This window comes from Heloderma suspectum, chromosome W, assembly GCF_057233095.1.
Source record: "Heloderma suspectum isolate Gila_16-S chromosome W, 16-S_ref, whole genome shotgun sequence".
NCBI lineage: Eukaryota > Metazoa > Chordata > Lepidosauria > Squamata > Helodermatidae > Heloderma > Heloderma suspectum.
Genome location: NC_139475.1, coordinates 65,450,013 through 65,470,714, shown reverse-complemented (window position 1 = coordinate 65,470,714; position 20,702 = coordinate 65,450,013). Strand labels below are relative to the sequence as shown.

The 20,702-nt window shown below is 47.7% G+C and overlaps 1 protein-coding gene across 1 annotated transcript; it reads left to right on the top strand.

Annotated features, from left to right (window-relative positions):
• Positions 1–949: 949 nt before the first annotated feature.
• LOC146334105 (sorting nexin-17-like) lies at positions 950–20,139 on the top strand. The gene is made up of 5 exons (XM_084824924.1): positions 950–1,090; positions 1,680–1,780; positions 12,223–12,295; positions 19,546–19,998; positions 20,083–20,139. The coding sequence occupies exons 1-5, from the start codon at positions 950–952 to the stop codon at positions 20,137–20,139; spliced, it is 825 nt and encodes a 274-aa protein (XP_084681050.1).
• The last annotated feature ends 563 nt before the right edge of the window (positions 20,140–20,702 follow it).

Below are 20,702 nucleotides of genomic sequence, written 5' to 3'. Positions count from 1 at the left end.
TACAATACTACGTGCTGCTTAAGACACATACAGTGGATTTTAGGTTACATTTTTACTACAAGCTTCATTGGATGAACCTCCCTTATTCACATCTTTCTAATCTAAAAAGCCCTAAATATTGTGTAACTAGCCACTGAAAGCAGAAATTAAGGACCAAGAAAGAAACGGACACCCTTCCATTGGGAATGCTTGAATTCTGGATATCTTGCATCAAGGAGGAGATGGGGCTGTTTAAGGGCCACCTTCCAGCTCTGGGATTCAATGATCCCCCTAAACAACAGAGCAACCTGGCTAAACAGCTTGTTCAGCAAACAAAGGAACACCCACTGATCTAATATTTAGACAGCAGTGATAATGTACATTGAATTCTGAGCACTGCAGTTGCTAGCTGATTGGGAACACACCATAAGAGGTTCGGGAGAAAGGACATATATTGCCTGAGTGATTTGGTTCTTGATTTTACCCAACATAGGGCAGATCAAGGCAGGCAGCTATCCTAAGGCTTTATTGGCCAACATAAATATTACAAAATAGACCCACTGGGTTCTATCCATGGCATATGTGAACACCAGCAATTCACTCAACTGGTCCCAAATTATGGTGTGTCCCCTGGGCAAAGGCATGATACCTTCTTTCCCTTGGCGGACTGGGTCTCTTTCGAGGTTGTAGTCACAGCACCTCTCTGGCTTCAGTGGTCTGGAATCCCAGAGGCAAGAAGGAGCAAGGCAGCAGTGATATCAGCAACTTTTGGTGATGGACTCTCACACCAGGCCTCTGCTGACCACCTCCCTTCCTGTTTCTCCAGCTGTCTTTTGTAGTCCATTAGCAGGGCCTTTCAGCAGGCTGTCCTGTAGGCTTAGTCCATCCCACCTGTGCCAATTGCCTACACGTGTGGGAAATGCAGCATCACCACCCAGTCCTAGCAGTCTCTGCTGAAAGGGATATTGCCATGGCTGCTCATAGCAAGCAGCCCTATAGCTTGGCAGCTTCTAGGAGCTGCCGTGTCCAAGCTTTTTCCCGTGGGAGTAAAGGCATGAAGGGAGGCTGTGACAGGTCACACCTAACTCCTCGAGGCACAATTCACCTTCCAGTAGGTTCCCAATACAGGACGTTATGTCTGTGGTGCCTCATTGTTTCAATACTATATTGAGTTTTATTGCTACCATTTCCAGATAGGTGGCCTTGTTTTACTGTTTATTATTTTATTTTATTTTATTTGTACCCTGCCTGTCTACCAAGAAAATGGCACTGAAGGTGGCTTACAATCATAAGACTTAAAACATTTTAATATCAAAACTTGATTAAAACAAGAATAAAACTAATACTTTAGAAACAGTGAAAAACACAAGAACAGAATAAAAACAGCACCTGATGCAACAGCTCACATGCCAAAGGCCTGCTTGAATAAAAAACACATTTGCCTGCTGGTGGAAGGACAACAGAGAGGGAGCCAATCTAGCCTCCCTTGGCAGGGAGATCAACAAAAGTGAGACATAGGTGACTTGAAATAATCATAACCACAAAGATACAGTCCCTGGGCATGAGCAGAGTGTCTGTCATTCACCACTGAGCCCTTACCATGGTCACTTGGCATTACAGAGCAAGGCTTTCTGACTCTTGGCTCTTCTTGAGTGGCTCCTGGCTCCGCTTGAGTGGCTCCTGGCTCTTCTCTTTTGTAGAAATTAAGCACGGGGTGCACTGCATGCCAAGAGAAGCAGGTCACCCTGACAAGAGAAGGCCATAAGGAGAGCCTGGCCAGAGCAGACCCAAGGCCCATCTAGTCAGCATCCCCATCTCACACAGAGGCCCACCAGATGCTGTTAGCCAGTCCAAAACCAGGGCATGAAACCCACAGCCCTTTCTTGTGTAGTTTGATGAATACCATCATCTGATCTTCAAAGGGAAAGTGCCTCTGAGTGTGTGAGAACATTTCTCCTAATGCTTGGCTGAAATCTGCTCCCCTGCAGTTCCCACCCCTTGGTTCTAGTTGCACACTCTGGAGCAATGGAAAAGAAACCTCCTCTGCCTTCTGCTCTTGGAAGATCTTGAACTGCCATCTCCTTCTCCATACATGTGTCTAATCTTCCTTTCAAGCCTCACTCAACATCCCTCACTTGCCTTGTGGTTGCAAGTTTCTTTGACTCTTTGTGTAACCCCCACCCCCACCCAATCCACTGGAATGCTGCCTTTGAGTGCATACAGAGCAACCAGAAAAGCTGGCAACTTGGGGATCAATGCCTTCTCCAACCTGGTGCCCTCCAGATGTTCTGGACTGTATTTCCCAGATTTCCTGAACTCTGGCCTTGTTGCCTGGTGCTGATAGGAGTTTAAGTCCAAAAGATCTGGAGGGTACCAGGTTGGGAATGGCTGGTCTGTGCTCTTGGGTCCTGAGTTCAACTGTTCACCTCACTCTGGCCTGCTTCCTTCTTCCTGTTGTTCTCAATGGCCAGCCAGTGACATTCCATTATGGTAGGGAACTTTCCTTGGCTATTGCCCTGTCTCAGTGAAAGGATTAGGATCCTGTGTCATCTTTGGCAATTGTTGGATTTCCCCTTGGCCATAATTTCCCCTATTCATGTCAGAATTCACCTGCATTGATTTATATGAGATGGGGCAGGGAGTGCTCACACAGTGATGTAGGTAATTTTAGAGCAGAGAAACGTCTCAAGATGCTGGAACAAAGGTTTTATTTGTTTAAAAAGCCCAACTCATTTCAGCCTATTTTTATTTTAAGGCCTTCTTCAAGGGGGTGTTAAATAATCCAAGAGAAGACAACACATTACTAAAATGGCATAGAACTTTTGGCATTGAAGAACAAAATGTTTAAATCATTGCACACAGCAAAGAGGCCTGTGTATACCTACTTATAAAAACCTCTGCAGAAATTCCTGTAATAATGACACCTACTAAAATTCACTGGCAACTCAGAAAAGTGTTCAGAAGGGTGTCATTTATATTCTGTTAGAAAAGATTTTCCAGGTGTTCCTGAGATACACCAATTAGCTCAAGCTCTCTCATATCTGGAGAGGACTGTGTGAGAGAGGAAAGGGAATGTCTGAAAACTACATCATTATTGAGGAATTGGAGTTCCTTGCACTTCTTTATTAAGTTCCTGAGGGGATAAAGTGTTTGATAGAAAAGAAATGGCTTTCGAAAATGTTTTGGACTTTTTTAACAAATAAAATCTTTATTCCAGCATCTTGAGATGTTTCTCTTCCATTCATGGGTTGATTTTGGATGCTCTCCCACTTTTGCATCTTTAGGTAATTTTAGACCAGCGTTCTGGTGCCCTCCAGATGTGTTGGACTACAGCACCACCCAGCAGGGACAATGGCCATGGATAATGGGAATTGTAGCCCAACACATCTGGAGGCTCTTTTAGACTCTGGACTTATGAATACCCCTTAGATTTTAATGTGTATTACTTCACTCACTTCAAAACACAATAAACACATTTGGGGGGCCCTCCTGTTTGTGCTCCCCAGACATCTCCCCCTGGCATCCTGTCCTGACAGCACTACTCCTATGCTGGTAGCAGTATTGCAAAGACGCTTCAACCTCAGATGTATTCTTCCTTTTGTTGTTATATAATTGATGGATGCATTGGCAGCATTCGTATGCCACACAGTCACCCAAATTCCCTGGCTTGCTTCCAATCATGCTAAAACATTCAACTACCATTGTAGACAAGAAAAGAAAGCTATGACTCTGTGTATTCCAGAGACAGCAAGAATTAAACCAGATAGGTTCCCAAGCAACCCTAATTTAAAAAAACAAAACAAAAACAGATTTTCAAAAGTTCAAGAGACTAAAAGTATACAAGTTTTAAAGGATTGATTTATTTTGTAGAATGATCTTCTCCTGGTGCTGAAAAGATTGCAATGCAAGTGCTGGGTGAGCCTCTCTGGGGAGGAAATTTCGCAACTGGGGTGCCACCACCGAAAGGCCCTCTTCTTAGTAGCTACCCACCTCACCTCATTCAGTCGGGACACCTGAAGAAGGGCCTCTGAGGATTATCTTAGGGTCCAGGCAGGTATATAGGAAAGGAGTTGATCCTTCCAGATACACATGGTTTTGTCGTAACAATAACCCCTCCCTCCCCTCTCCTCCTCTAGTGTGACCACAAGGAAGAAATCGGATCTGTCTGCTTCCATTTTCAACTAACTGGATGTCACAATGTGTGCCCCCTCTGCCAAGGGGAACAGGTCCCTCTGTCCTCTTTCCATCACCAAATAACTATGGGGGACCACAAAAATGCAGAAATTATAGATTTTATTAACTCCTGTTACAGCACAGGATCAGTCAAATCAGTAGCTGCAGGATCAGGGTCTCCTTTTGGTGCCTGTTGTAAGTAGTCCCAGGATACAGCACAGAGTATCTCCATCACTAACTGCAGGGTCCTGGAAACCAGCTCACAGCATGAGGTAGGTAGTGGCAGGACTGGGGTGGACGCTGTCAGGGCAATACAGGTAAGTATCTGCTGGAGCAGGCTGAAGGTCTACAATGCAGGTAGCTGTGGGTTGGAGTGCATCACCCAGAGCAGTAGAACCTGAGGGACTGCTTACACATGGCTGCTTGAGGCTGATGAGCAGTTGCAGTGTCAGGAGGACCTGGGTCCTGAGCTTGCTGGGGAATTAAGCCAGTCTTTTCTCATCCACTAAATTAACTCCAAAAAAAATAAATTCTTCCACTCATTTGCACTCTGACCCAAATCATCCCAAAATCAATGGAAACAGGTTTTTTTCCCCCTAAGTTTAATCACCATGAAGGGGTAGATGGGGGGGGGGCTGTTGCAGCATGAGGAAAGGGGAGAGTTAACCCCTTGAAAATTGCCCTCTGCACTCAGGGCTCTGTGGAATAAATATGGGGCCCTGAGAAATAGATTCAGGGCTTGGGCCCTGTGGACCCTAACCTAACAATGCCCCTGATTCCCTCCCTAGGCAGGTGTTTGTGATGATACAAAGAAACCTTTAATTCAGTTGGAGCTCCTGCTCCCAAAATCCCGTGCTGCAGAGGTTTCCTTTGTTGAGATAAGCCAGAACCTACTTGTGTGCTTGCCTCTGTTTCTTTAAAGACCTTACAGAGCCTGAGATCATGGAAAAGTGCTAAACAGTATATTACTTTGAAGTATGTGAGAGAGCTGGAACTTTGCCTAAAGGCGTTGGCTGTGCTGCCACATCCACTTAGACTTTGAGTCTGCCTAGTTGCTAACCTGAAGCCGATCAGAAACTTGTAAGCACTTTTAAGTGTGATACCCATGTGTAGGAGATGCTTTGTATGCTGCCTTGTATAACTACTGTGGTAAAAATACTTGCCTGCAAACCAACTGCAGTAGAAAAGTCCTAGCCACGTGAAGAGTACATGACCAGATAACTAAGCACCTCGTGCACAGTGCCTGACCATTACCTAATGGGCAAGTTATTAGCTTAAAAGGGAAAAGGGTCTCCTTACAGGGCAGCTACTTCTAGCCTGACCAATCAGAAGTTAGCACATAGCTGTTGTTGTTTATTCATTCAGTCGCTTCCGACTCTTCCTGACTTCATGGACCAGCCCACGCCAGAGCTTCCTGTCGGCCATCGCCACCCCCAGCTCCCCCAAGGTCGAGTCCATCACCTCCAGAATACCATCCATCCACCTTGCCCTTGGTCGGCCCCTCTTCCTTTGGCCTTCCACTGTCCCTAGCATCAGCACCTTCTCCAGGGTGTCCTGTCTTCTCATTACGTGGCCAAAGTACTTCAGTTTTGCCTTTCATATCCTTCCCTCCAGTGAGCAGTCTGGCTTTATTTCCTGGAGGACGGGCTGGTTTGATCTTCTCGCAGTCCAAGGCACTCTCAGAATTTTCCTCCAGCACCACAGTTCAAAAGCATCTATCTTCCTTCGCTCAGCCTTCCTTATGGTCCAGCTCTCGCAGCCATAGGTTACTATGGGGAAGACCATTGCTTTCACTATGCAGACCTTCGTTGTCAGTGTGATGTCTCTGCTCTTCGCTATTTTATCAAGATTTGTCATTGCTCTCCTCCCAAGAAGTAAACGTCTTCTGATTTCCTGGCTGCAGTCAGCGTCTGCAGTAATCTTTGTGCCTAGCAATACAAAGCCTGTCACTGCCTCCACGTTTTCTCCCTCTATTTGCCAGTTCTCAATCAAGCTGGTTGCCATAATCTTGGTTTTTTTGAGGTTTAACTGCAACCCAGCTTTTGCACTTTCTTCTTTCACCTTCGTCATAAGGTTCTTCAGCTCCTCCTCGCTTTCAGCCATCAAAGTGGTATCATCTGCATATTGGAGATTGTTGATGTTTCTTCCAGCGATTTTAACTCCAGCCTCGGCTTCATCAAGCCCAGCACGTCGCATGATGTGTTCTGAGTACAGGTTGAATAGGTAGAGTGAGAGTATACAGCCCTGCCGTACTCCTTTCCCAATCTTAAACCAGTCTGTTGTTCCGTGGTCTGTTCTTACCGTTGCTACTTGGTCATTATACAGATTCCTCAGGAGGCAGACAAGATGACTTGGTATCCCCATACCACCAAGAACTTGCCACAATTTGTTATGATCCACACAGTCAGAGGCTTTAGAATAGTCAATAAAACAGAAATAGATGTTTTTCTGAAACTCCCTGGCTTTCTCCATTATCCAGCGGATATTGGCAATTTGGTCTCTTCCTCTGCCTTTTCGAAACCCAGCTTGTACATCTGGCAATTCTCGTCCCATGAATTGCTGGAGTCTACCTTGCAAGATCCTGAGCATTACCTTGTATGTGAAATAAGTGTGAAATAAGTGCCACTGTTTGATAGTTTGAACATTTTTTGGTGCTTCCCTTTTTTGGTATGGGGATATAGGTTGATTTTTTCCAATCTGTTGGCCATTCTTGTGTTTTCCAAATTTGCTGGCATATGCGATGCATCACTTGACAGCATCATCTTGCAAGATTTTAAACAGTTCAGCTGGGATACCGTCATCTCCTGCTGCCTTGTTATTAGCAATGCTTCTTAAGGCCCATTCAACCTCACTCTTCAGTATGTCTGGCTCTAGCTCACTGACCACACCGTCGAATCTATCCCCGATATTATTATCCTTCCTATACAGATCTTCCGTATATTCTTGCCACCTTTTCTTGATCTCTTCTGCTTCTGTTAGGTCCTTGCCATCTTTGTTTTTGATCATACCCATTTTTGCCTGGAATTTACCTCTGAAGTTTCTAATTTTCTGGAAGAGGTCTCTTGTCCTTCCTATTCTATTATCTTCTCCCGCTTCCGCGCATTGCTTGTTTAAAAATAATTCCTTATCTCTTCTGGCTAACTTCTGGAATTTTGCATTTAATTGGGCATATCTCCCCCTATCACTGTTGCCTTTTGCTTTCCTTCTTTCTTGGGCTGCTTCCAGGGTCTCAGCAGACAGCCATCTTGCCTTCTTGGTTTTCTTTTTCTTTGGGACGTTTTTTGTTGCCGCCTCCGGAACGATGTTGCAAACGTCTGTCCATAGTTCTTCTGGGACCCTATCTACTAAGTCTAGTCCCTTAAATCTATTCTTCACCTCCACTGCATATTCATGAGGAATATTAGTGAGCTCATATCTGACTGATCTGTGGGTCTTCCCTATTCTCTTTAGTCTGTTTCTAAATTGTGCAATAAGAAGTTCTTGATCTGAATTACAATCAGCTCCAGGTCTTGTTTTTACCGACTGCATAGATGTCCACCACCTTTGGCTACGAAGGATGTAGTCAATCTGATCTCGGTGTCGACCGCCTGGTGAAGTCCATGTATAAAGTCGTCTCTTAGGTTGTTGGAAGAGAGTGTTTGTCATGCACAGTGAGTCGTCTTGGCAAAATTCTATCAGCCTATGCCCTGCTTCATTTTGTTCTCCCAGATGATGCTTGCCTGTAATTCCAGGTGTCGTTTGACTGCCCACCTTAGCATTCCAGTCTCCTGTAATGAAAATAACATCTTTGTTTGGCATACTATCCAGTAGGTGCTGCAGATCCTCATAGAACTGATCTACTTCTGCTTCTTCAGCATCTGTGGTTGGGGCGTATATTTGGATCACTGTGATGTTAAATGGCTTACCCTGAATTCGAATTGAGATCATTCTGTCATTTCTTGGATTGTATCCAAGCACTGCTTTAGCCACTTCATTATTAATTATGAAGGCTACTCCATTTCTTCTGTGGTCCTCTTGTCCACACTAGTAGATCTGGTGGTCATTTGATGTGAAGTGGCCCATTCCAGTCCATTTCAGTTCACTGACACCCAAAATGTCTATATTTAATCTTGTCATCTCCCCAATAAGCACATCCAATTTGCCCTGGCTCATAGATCTTACATTCCAGGTTCCTATGGTGTGTTGATCTTTAGAACATCGGATTCGTCTTTCACCACCAGCACCATCGGCTGCTAGCCGTCCTTTCAGCTTTGAGCTAGCTGCGTCATCACGTCTGGGGCTAGTTGAACTTATCCTCTGTTCCTCCCCAGTAGCATTTTGACCATCTTCCAACCTGGGAGTCCCATCTTCCGATGGTATACCGCCATATCTCTGGTTGTACTGATCCATTTAGTTTTCATGGCAAGAATACTGGGGTGGGTTGCCGTTTCCTTCCCCAGGGATCATATTTAGTCTGACCTCTCTGCCATGACCTTCCCGTCTTGGGTGTCCCTTTGCAGTTTAGCTCATGACATCATTGAGGTGCTCAAGCTCCAGCACCACGACAAGGTAATGATCTCCTTTGCTGAAGAGCACATAGCACATAGCACATAGCTACATAGTTGTAAATCAGAAGTACAAGTGTACTGAAGAAAGAACTGCTCTTTGTCAGCTTTGCTTTGAGCAGGGCTCCTCTGCTGATCTGTTTTGCGAGATAATAAAACTGAGTTGTACCCTTCGTGCTGTGTGTTGGTTCCCTTCTTGAGAGGTGAATTGGCCAGTCCTCCAGGAAGAATGGGTTGGAGTGTCTCGTTTACGCAGCAAGACCTCAGAACAAAGACATTCCAGGCCACTTTTCTGTTTTGAGGCAGACTACCTTGCTGCAGCAATAAAACAGCGTTGGATCCTTACCCCGTGTCGACCTGCACTAGACGCGACCTATGGGGGCCATCCTGCCCTCTTCCCACACCTTCTCACTGTAGCCTGACCTGCATGAGAATTAGGTATGGCAGAGAATTCCGCCATGGATCTCGGGGAGGCCGAATGTCAGTGCATTCGGCCCCCCGAAATCTGTGGTGGAACGGCCTGCCACCCCCCAGCCACCCCCGCGGATCCCCCCGGGACGAGACTTACCTGGGGTGGATCTTCCGGGTGGCGGTGGCTGCGGCAGCAGCTGGTCTTCCGACCGGCTGCCGCTGCCGCCATTTGCAGGGTTTGTTTGGTTTTTTTACACCCACGTGATAGGCTACATAAGTTTTTACGTAGCCTAAAACGTCTGGGTAAAAAAAAAAAAAGGCATATGCAAATGGCGGCGGCTACGGCCGCCGCCACTTGCATTCGTTATTTTGGGCCGTCTTAGTCTACGTAAATAATTACGTAGACTAAGATGGCAAAAATAAGGGGAACGCAAATAGCATCTGCTATGCTATTTGCGTTCCCCTTATTTTTGCCGTCTTAGTCTACGTAAATATTTACGTAGATTAAGACATCAAAAATAAGGAATGCAAATGGCGGTGGCCGTAGCCACCGCCATTTGCGTACGCGTGTGCTTTTTTTCCCCCCCAGAGCCCTCCGCGGCCGGAAATCCGGCTGCGGACGGCTATGGCCTGGCTGGGCCTGGCCGGCTGCTCCGCGGAGCTGCCGCGGAGCACAGCCTGCCAAGGAGGATTCTGGGGGCGAGGAACGGAGCACCTCCCCCCTGTCCAGGATTCTGGGGGGAGGGACGGAACGCCTCCCCCCCCGCCATAAATATAATCTGCCAACAGGTAAGTGATTTTCGTACCCCCCTAATGAGAATAAGAACCGGCTATTCTTGTACAGACCCTCCCTGGAACCTAGAATCTCTTAAAACCTCTTAATCCATAGTACACCCCATATGTCGAGAAGACCATCTTTGAGACTTAAATGAAGGCTGGCAAAGCGGATTGTCTGGCAAAAATAGATCTTGTATTGGGAGGGACAGGGGGAAAGCTTTGTTACATATTTCTCTGGGCACTTGGAATGTTGGCTCATCACCACTAGGACCAGGACATGGGCCTGAATCATGGTGGGAACGTAACTATATTTATTTTTAAACCTCAAAGTCAAACCAGCTGCGGACCAGCCACATTGTCGCTTCCAGCAGCATTAGGAAACAAATTAACCACCTCCCCTATGTTTCTTGGAAAGCTGCCTCCCATTGCTTTCAAACAGGCCTTGCGACAGCCCTTGACATTCAAACAGTGAGATGTTAAATTCAGACAATCTGCTGTTGGTCCCTCCTGAGTCACAGATGTTTGCAGTTCAGCTTTATTACAGGGAGCAGGGGCCAGAGTGGACAGTAGACATGGGGCAGTGTTATTTCTTTTTATTATTATTTATGTGAACTATTTTTATGCTGCTTCCCCCCAGAGCAGCTTATGTAGAATCAATGAACCCAGACAGTTCCTGCCCACAGGCTTACAATCTGAAAAGACATGACACACAAGGAAAAAGGACTGGGGAGGGAAGATGGGGGTAAGGATTTATTCTTGCAACAGGGCTGATGAAATAGCCTTGCTTCTCCCCCTCATCTCCCTGAACTTGGCCTGCTGGATTGGCACTGGTGGTAGTTATAGAAATTTCAGTTGTAATATGTCTGTTATCCCATGATTTTATAAGCTAGGCTATGTCTATTCTACCTCTGTGTGAGATTGTCATGCCAAACAAAGACACAGCGCCTTATCAGTGACTCAGGAATGCCAAGAATGTATTTACGTTAGCGTACGTGACCATCTCTCTGCTGCCTCTCTCTGCGCCTGCCTGAGTATGTGAAAGGCATTGCCTGTTTCCTGTCTCCCTTTCAGCTAGACAAAGAAAGTGGTAGAGAGCAGGCGTAAGACAGCCCCCAAGGACTTTGCCTATATAAGCTTCTGGATCACGTTACTTGATTGTGACCTTTGCTGGTGTATTAGCCCCGAAGGTTGCCTTATTCTGCAGAATAAAACTGTGTTGGACCAGACCTCTGCCTCCTCTCGTTCTTGGTAAACAAATTGGAAAGTCTACCAGGGAAAGAACACAATTTTTGTAACAATTTCTGGCACCTAGACAGGACTCCCTGTGTGACCTGGCAACCCAAGCAGAGGGCGTCCTGGACCTTCTTTGGTTCACCATGAGGTTTGAGCCGGCTGTTGCCTGGCAACCTGGTTAGCAAAGGACTCCTAAAGAGACGAGGCGAGTGGCGGACTTTTGGAGGACAGGACGCTGTCTGAGGGGTCATTATTAGGCTACACTATGAGGTAAGTCAAATCCACACTGTCTGAGCCATTTGGGGAGTGAAAATCTCCAAATCTTGTCCAATTGAGCCTTGCTTAAGCAGCAATTGGATAAAGAAAAAGAAATAATATAGGGCTGGCGGGGGGGGGGGATTGGGATGGTCCGTGGAACAGAACAGCCGAGACCCATTGGGACACATGCTTAGAAATTTTAAGTTGTTCAAGCTGGATTATGGTGTTGAAATGACAAAAGAAGAGCTCATAAAATTTTGCAACAGAGAATTAGTAATGTTTAGTGTCAGCTGGACGACTAGGGGAAACTGGGAAAAGAATGTTGTGTCCAAGGTTTAGAATAAAGTGACTGTTGATAATCATTGGGATCAGTTTCCTTATATTGATGCTTAAATGTTGAAAAAAAAAATCCTAATTGGATAAGAAAATGTGAAGGTCAGTATTGTAAAGTCATGATGGTACGCTCCAAGGTGAAGCCCAAAGCCCCTGTTCTCCCTGACTCAAGCCCCACGGAAGGAGCTTGGAGATTAAGAGATCCTGCCCAAGGCTCCCTGGGTTTCCCCTGCCCTATTTCGCCTGTTAGGTTGGGAGGAGAGGTTGCTGGGAGAGGGAGGGAAGCCCCCACCGGAGAACCCATCTGTTAAATCCCCACGTCTCGCTCCTTCTATGTTGAAAAATCCTCCACTGTGTTCAAGTTTGTTAGAGGAAGCAAGAACAGCTGAGAAAGTTGTAAACTCTGAAGAAAGAGATTTGTTTGAAGTCTTAAAGACTGTGGCAAAACTAAAAAAAAACAAAGACAGAGCAAGCTCTTAAAATGTCTGGGTCTGCGTGAGCTTATCTCTGCCAGTCTGCTCAGAGCAGAGCTAAGAGGGGGTTGCCTGGCCCCGCTAGAAGATGTCTGTGAGGACCTAATAGAAACAGTAAGATTTGCAAAAGAACTGCCCAAGTTAAAGCATCACAGCTGGAAAGCTGAGCAGCACTGCTCTGTTCTTATCTGTGGAGGAATCTAGAGGAGGTGTAAGGTTACACCTTCCCCTTTTGAACTAATGAAGAGACAGAGAGTCTTTGCTAAAAACATCCCGTCTTTATTGCCCAAAGCCTTCTTTGTTTGGATCCATTATTGTTCAGACTTTTGAGAGGCACTCTGCACATGGACTGGAACTTTGGACAGTTAAAGACTTGCCGTGAAAAGTACTGTGAGGCTTGTCATAGCCTTAAACTCCCGTTGTTGTAGATGGTGTGTTTGCTCAGTGTACAGTTTGATTTGTAACTTCAACACTCTGATAAAAAGCTGCATTTCCAAGGCTTTGATTTCATTTACCCTAATGAAGCATGCAGATGCAAATTGCTAGAGATTCACAGACTACAAAGGAAACAGCCTTCAAAAAGTTAAAAACTCCCACCCATCTTGGACTGCTTTTCCCATTAGAGCCGCTTGCCATGGGACCTTACTGATCATTGTTCTGAGTTTACTGAAATCGGCTTTCCTAAAATCCAGGGTACACGTTTGGCCACACTCGGCTTTTACTTCCTTTAGAACCAAGAACTCAAGTACAACATGGTCGCTTTCCCCCAGAGTTCCTGTAACGTGCTACATTATCCACCAACTCATCTCTGTTGGTTAGGATCAAGTCATGGATAGCCGATGCCCTAGTTCCTTCCTTGACTTTCTGTAGGAGGACGTTATCAGCGACACCAGTCAGAAATTTCTCGGAGGGGCCATGTTTTAAAGAATTTGTCTCCCAACAGTTATTGGGGAAATTGAAGTCCCTCATTACTACTACATCATGCTTCCTTGAAACACTGGCAATTTGCTTTTCAAAAGTTTCATCCTTGTCTTCTCCTTGATAGGGTGGCTGGGAGTAGACTCCGACCACCAGGTTCCTTTTATTCTTTTCTCCGTTTATTTTAACCCAGATGCTCTGGATGGGGCTACCAAACTCATCCTCCTTTATTTCTGTGCAGAGATATGTATTTTTCACATACAGTGCAACTTCACCTCCATTTCTGTTCCTCCTGTTCTTTTTGAACAAGTTATATCCTTCAAGTGCTGTATTCCAGTCATGAGATGTAGTAAAAATGTAACCTAAAAGCCATTGTATGTGCCTTAAGCAGCACGTAGTATTGTAAGAGCTGTGCATGCCTGGAATGAGTAAGCAGTAACCCTAAGATAAGGTAGCCAGGCAAACTGCTAGCAACCAATGAAAGTGACATGCTAGCTAAGGAATGCAAGCTGAGGTGATAAAACTGTAGTGCGGGAGTTACCTAGGGTCAACTCTGCTTTTGAGCGTGAGCTCCTTTGTCAAACTGTTTGCAAACAATAAAATCGAGTTGGACCCGGCCTGAAGTTGACTCTCCTCTTTGGGGCAAATTGGACTAGCCTCCAGGGGGCGACACTAGCATTTGGTGCAACAATCTGGGGAGCAGTCAGGAGTCCCCTTGGACCACTCCGGGGTCGAACGACAAGACCGGCAAAGGTGCAAGTGGGGCATGCTGGACCGCCTTTGAGGGCTGCCATGGCACCGGAGAACAGGGGCTGGGACACCCGGGAGGTTAAAGGTGTGGAATCCATAGATTGAGTCAACCTAGCTGAATGGGTCCGAAGGGATGGCGCCAGGGTGCTGGGCAGAGTAAGTATTTGATTTCCCTTGTGCCTTTCTGTTTGAGTTGCCTTTGGAGCATCTGAGGTTTGTCAGGCTCCGTGTATGGTTTTGAACAGAGGTAGGCACAATGGGGTCGGGTAGCTCCCGTTAAGAAAACTCCGCAACCCCACTGGGATGCATGCTCAGGAAATTTAGGGAGTTCAAAAGAGATTTTAGAATTAAGATGGCCAAGGTAAATTGACCTTCTTTTGCCAACTGGACTGGCCAGCATTTGGAATTAGTTGGCCAGACATAGGATCTTTCGATGTAAATCTTGTAAATGCTGTATATAAAAATGTGGTGAATAATGGGCAATGGGATCAATTCACCTATATTGATGGTTGGTTGAATTGGTGCAGAAAGAATCCCCCCTAGTTATGGAAGTGTAAATGTGTAAATGTGTTACTGGCAAAGGACCGCAGGGGCAAGAGACCCCGGTGGTGTCTGAATCAAGTAGTGAGATAGATTTGCCTCAGGGAGAGTGAGGTTATCGGCGTTTGGATAAGTGCCGACCAAAATCCACTGAAGGCGAGAAAAGGTTGAATATAAAGTTCAGTATTGTAAAGTCATGATGGTATGCTCCGAGGTGAAGCCCAAAGCCCCTGTTCTCCCTGACTCAAGCCCCACGGAAGGAGCTTGAAGATTGGGAGACCCTGCCCAAGGTGTCCTGAGCCTAGGGATGTCAGAGAATTCTGCCACGGATCTCGGGGAGGCTGAATGCCAGCGCATTCAGCCCCCCGAAATCGGTGGCGGAACGGTCTGCCCCCCCCCCGCCCCCCCAGGACGAGACTTACCTGGGGCGGATCTTCCTGGCGGCGGCGGCTCTGGCGGCGGCTCCGGTGGCGGTTCGGCAGCGGTTTGGAGGCGGCTGCGGCGGCTGGTCTTCTGACCGGCTGCCGCCGCCGCCATTTCCAGGTTAAAAAAAAAAACAAACGTGATAGGCTACGTAAAGATTTACGTAGCCTATCACAGCTAGATTTAAAAAAAAACACCATGATAGGCTACGTGAATCTTTATGTAGCCTATCACGGCTGACTTAAAACAACAACAACAACAACAATGCACGTATGCAAATGGCCGCCGCCATTTGCGTTCCTTATTTTGGCACATCTTAGTCTACGTAAACATTTACGTAGACTAAGTCGGCGAAAAAAAGGGGCACGCAAATAGCGTAGACGCTACGTCCCTGCTAGCATTTGCGTCCCTGCTAGCCAGCGGCCGGATGTCCGGCTGCTGGCAGAGCCAGCCAGCGGCTCCGCAGAATCGCTGTGGAGCACAGCTGGCCAGCCAGGATTCTGGGGGGGGGGAGGAACGGATAAGGATGGCCGTGAATTTCTCCACGAATCTCCCAAAATTGTTGGTGAAATTCTCCGCCACCCCCCCCAGGATGGGATTTACCTCCCTCGAATGTCCCTCTCGGTGGCGGGTCCCGGCGGCGTTATGGCAGGGGCGGGGGCAGCGGCCAGTCTTCCGACCGGCTGCTGCCGCCGCCATTACAAGGTGAATGGAAAAAAAACACACACACACCTAGATTTCCAAAGTCAGCCATGATAGGCTACGTTAATCGTTACGTAGCCTATCACGGGTGACTTTGGGGGGAAAAAAAAAGCGCGTACGCAAATGGCGGTGCCCATGGGCGCCGCCATTTGCATTCCTTATTTGGGCCCGGGTAGTCTATGTAAACATTTACGTAGACTACGGCGAAAATAAGGGCAACGCTATTTGTGTTGCCCTTATTTTCGCCGTAGTCTACGTAAATCTTTACGTAGACTACCCGGGCCCAAATAAGGAACACAAATGGCGGCGCCCATGGGCGCCGCCATTTGCGTACACACTTTTTTTTTTTCAAAGTCACCTGTGATAGGCTACGTAACGATTTACGTAGCCTATCAGGGCTGACTTTGGAAATCTAGCCGTGATAGGCTACGTAAATCGTTACGTAGCCTATCACGGGTGTGTGTTGTTGTTTTTTTAAATTCACTTTTGTATTTCGCGGCTGGGGAGACGGGGCGCTTCTCCCCGGCCTGAATTTCGGTCGGGCGAGGCGGGGCGCCTCCCACCCCAGCCTGAACTTCGGGGGGAGAACCGAAGCGCCTCCCCCCACCGCGAAGCAAGCTGCGGGACCAGGTAAGTGACTTTCGTACATCACTAGGAACGGAGCGCCTCCCCCCCCGTCCAGGGTTTCAGGGGGAGGGACGGAGTGCCTCCCCCCCACCATCAGCATAATCCCCGAAAGGTAAGTGATTTTCATACATCCCTACTTGGAACTCTTTGCATGTAGGAGAATGCCCTTCCCTTGATCTTGATGGGCCCTGACCATGCAGTCAGAGGAGCAGTATATTGGTTAGATCTGCTCCACCATGCCCTACGATGCAAAACAAATGTTTTCCACTCATGGTGTTAAATTTTAATGATATGAAAAAGGTATTAAAGAAGGCAGAAGAAAGTAGCAGACAAAAAGGCTTAAAGAAGAAAGAGAGCTTATCCCAAATGTGTGTCGTCGAGATTAGTAAGAAGGTCTAAGCAAGTGAGTCTCTGTCGAAGCAATGGCAAACAGCCTAACTTGCAGAGAAGACAAAGAGTTAAAACTGGTGCATGGCACAGAAAATTTGAAACATGATCTGCAGAACAGGCAAGCCAAAAGATAAGTGTGCCTGTTACAAGAGGGAGGCTATAGTAGCCATAAAAAGGGGCGAAGCCCCCATATGAAGCTTTAACAAAGATATTACCCACCAGAAGTGGACAATTAAAAAAAAAAAAAAGGCTTTTCTTAAATTGAAGGAAGCCTTAATATCATCACCTGCTTTAGCCTTATCAGACCCCAGATCATGAAATTTTTAGAGCTATGATGCACGGGAGAGGCTGAGAGCACATGATGAAAAGAGTGCCATTCCTGAAAAAAGGAAAAGGCAATGCTGGCAGCCACCATGGGTGGAGATAAAAACCGCGGCTTGAGAGCACAGAAGCAACCGGGGGGGGGGGGAGGAGGAAAGGATCGAACGGGGCTCGATAAATGTGCGTATTGTCTGGAAGAAAGATTTTCCAGAGTTGAAAGAGGACAGAAAAGAGACTCACCCTGAAGGCTGCCAATCACGGGCAGAGTCCTCCGGGGGCGGGGGGGAGTCTAGCTGAAGGGCCACCACCCTACGAACAAGCGCTCAGGAGAATCCCAAGGTAAAAGTAAGGGTTGGTGGCAGGGACTGTGAGTCCCTAGGAGCTACTGGAGCCACGTTGTTAGGAAAAGACTGTCCTCTTATTCTTTGGCTGTCAGCTCTTTGCTAGACCTTTGAGCTATTAGTCACAATTATTGAGCCCACCGGACACATGTCCAGTGGGAATGTACATTTGTTAAAAAGGGAAGTCATAAAACATGGTTGAGACAGGCACATAAGCATAATCACAAAAATAAACATGCCGACATTATCTCATTGTACATCCGCAGGTCATGCTTCTGCTATGTCAGCTAGTGGCTTAGTCGGTTAAAATATCTTATCACTAGCAAAAATATATAGGGGGCAGAGGTATAAAAAGACTTATGCTTGCTTAGCTCGGGGTCCAGACTGCTCTGCACCGGTTTTGCAAAACGTTCAATAAAATAGTGTTGGATCCACTGCTGCCTGCCTGGCATCCTTTCTTTCAACCAGAAGCAAGAACTTTTTATCTAACAATTTGGTGCCGTGACTCAGATCCTGCTTCGGGGCGCGTCCCCTTTGCGCTGAACCGAGGGGCCGTGGAGGAGAAGTGGCCACAGGCGGTTGTTTACACTGCCTTCTCCTCACGATGGCGGCGGCGAAAGTGCTTGGGGACCAACGCCAGAGGAAGAGGGAGACGTGATCACTCCTTTTAGGCACCGGCAGTGGATCAATAAGCAGCTGGACGCAGCTGTGGGCGGGACAGAAGAGGCTTTTGGGGTAAGTGAAACAGCTTACATTAGGGGATAAATGCGGGACGGTGGTGTGTTTGTGATTGTGTGAGACGCCTACGGGCGAAGCGAGTGAGGAGCCCCGATCTGCATTTCCCTACCCCGGAGACGGGCTGGGTCAGAGGAGGGCGAAGCGCGAGAATTGTTGATTGAAATCCCCACAGTCATGGGCAGGTCCCAATCCAGGCCTACAGGAGAGTCCCATATGCCCTTGGAGTGTTGTTTGTGCAACTGGTCACATTTTAAGCAAGATTATAGAACTAAGATGACAAAGGATCGCCTTGTCCTTCTTTGTGCCCGGGAATGGCCGGTAGTAGAACCCAGATGGCCACCCGAGGGGTCTTTTGACCCAACCCTGGTATCTGCTGTGCGTATAATAGTAACACAGAGGGGAAGTTGACACCAGTTCCCCTATATCGATTCATGGGCGACCTGCGTACCCCTTGGCGGCAAGCCCGCTCTGTGGGTTGTCAAATGCATGTCTCTGGCCCCTCCTGTGATGGTCAATAAGAAACCAACCATCCTTGCAGGGGCACGGGCCAGGTTTAGAGAGGAACACCCCCAGGCAACTGAGGATGAGACGGCAGCGGCTCTGCCCACAGGACGGCCCGATTGGGGGGTAGCCATGGCGGCACAGAGACAGCTACATGCTGAGTATTTTCGGTTCGTTTTAGCGGGCATGAAGCAAGCCGCGCGGGGGGCCCCCAATTTGCAAAAAGTCCTGACTTTAAAACAAGACAAAAACGAACCTCCTGCTGTGTTCCTCCAAAGGCTAAGAGAAGCCTTCGCCAAGTATACTGATATTGACTTGAAGGACCCAAATAATTTAAGGATTCTCACGACTCAGTTTGTGGGAAATAGTTGCCAAGACATCAGAAAGAAGTTGCAGAAAGTTGAGAGAAGATTGGTGGCTGACCTAAGTGTTTTAGTAGAGCTCAGAAAGTTTATGAAAGACAAGAGGCAAGCGAAGCTCCTCGCTGCGGTTCTCAGACCCAACAAAGGAGGAGCTAAGAAGAGAGGAAAAGGAGGGTGTGGAGGGGGGGGCAGAAAGGATTTTGCATGAACAAGAAAGAGACTAAGACAGACCGGGGCCCAGCCCCCTCTGAGCCATCTCTGAGGCAAGACGGGACCCCATAGTCAAAATTAAAGTTGGGGGCTGCTCCTACGATGCCCTTGTAGATACAGGGGCCGCCCTGTCCATCCTCCCCCCTTAGCCAACCACCAACGGGAAGTGGGGGATCTACCACCATAATGGGGGTCGAGGGAAGGGCAACCCGAGTGCCCCTTTCTCGTCCCTTGCTCACCAAGGTTGGGAAAACACACCTAGAACACGCCTTTGTCTGTACCCCCTCCTGTCCGGTGGCATTGTTAAGAAGGGACTTATTGACTAAGCTCCAAATTGAGATTGCTTTCACTTCTGACGGAAGGATAGAAGTACAGCTCCCCAAGCAACAGAGCAGTAACTATCAAATGGCCCTTTCAAAGGTCGCAGAGGAGCCCGCCCCAGAGGCAGACGAGGACTGGTGCTTCATAGAAAACAGAGTCAATCCCCTAGTTTGGGCCGGGGTCGGAAGGGCCTCTCGTGCCAAGTTGGCAACACCGTCAGCTGAAGTCCCTACAAGATAAGGTCTCCAAGAAGGAGTTCATCCGCTTGGCACAGACCCTCAAGTATTACAGCTATCTCAAATTTGACCCCTGCATCACAGACTTCCCCGAGAAGGGCTGCCACGTCATTGTGGGGGCTGGGAATAGTAAGCTGAACTTCCAGGTCAAGCTGCCCAATGACCAGATCAAGGAGGGAAGTTTCAAGGTGACCCGAATGCGCTGCTGGCGGGTCACTTCCTCGGTCCCCGTGCACAACGAGACATCAGGCCCTACCGCTGGCAAGTCAGAGGTGAAGCTAGAACTTGCCTTTAAGTACCTGATAAATAAAGACTGCCTACAGTGGGTCACAATCACCAGCCTGCAGGCCATAATGCTGAGCATCTGCCTGCAGTCTATGGTGGATAAACTGATGATGAAAAAAATCAAGAGGCAGCATCCGCAAGATGTTCCGCAGGCGAGTCAATGGAGCCCTGCAGCAGCCAGGCAGCCAGCAAGCAGTAAAGGCTCCCCCTCTTTTGGATTCTCCTGATGCAAGCAGGGAGTCTATTGCAACAGTCTCAAGCAAGTTGGGCTCCGTCGGTCTGCGTGCCATTAGCCGTTCCAGCTCTTCTGCTGACATTGGGGCCAACGACGCCTTTGAGGGCATTGGTGATGAAGACCTCTAGGGGCCCTGCCCTGACGCAACTCTGTGGGATATAAAATCTCCTCCTGGGTGGATCTCCATGTGCCTCAACCCCAGCCAGCTGCCCACCCTCTTGTCTACATGGATGGGGAGACGGCGCGACCGCTGTATGAGGCGCTGCAAAAAGATAAATTAGATAAATGGAAATGGACTAACAAGATAAATAAGTCTTCCCTCAGTCTCAAAGCTGCCCTTGTGTCGCCACCTGCCCTGGCCATACCAAATCCCAGTCGACCATTTAGACTCTATGTGCATGAGAATAAAGGCGTAGCCTCGAGAGTACTTTGCCAGCGAAAGGGCCCCTCCTGGAGGCCGGTGGGATATTACTCCAAGGTCCTTGATGTCGTGGCAAGAGGCTGGCCGAGTTGCTCAAGGGCAAATGAGGCCGCAAAGAGGGCAGCCAAAGAAAGAATCCAAGAGACATTTCTCGTCTTACCCAGAAGAGAGGAGCCCCCACATACTCCCCTTCCGAGTTG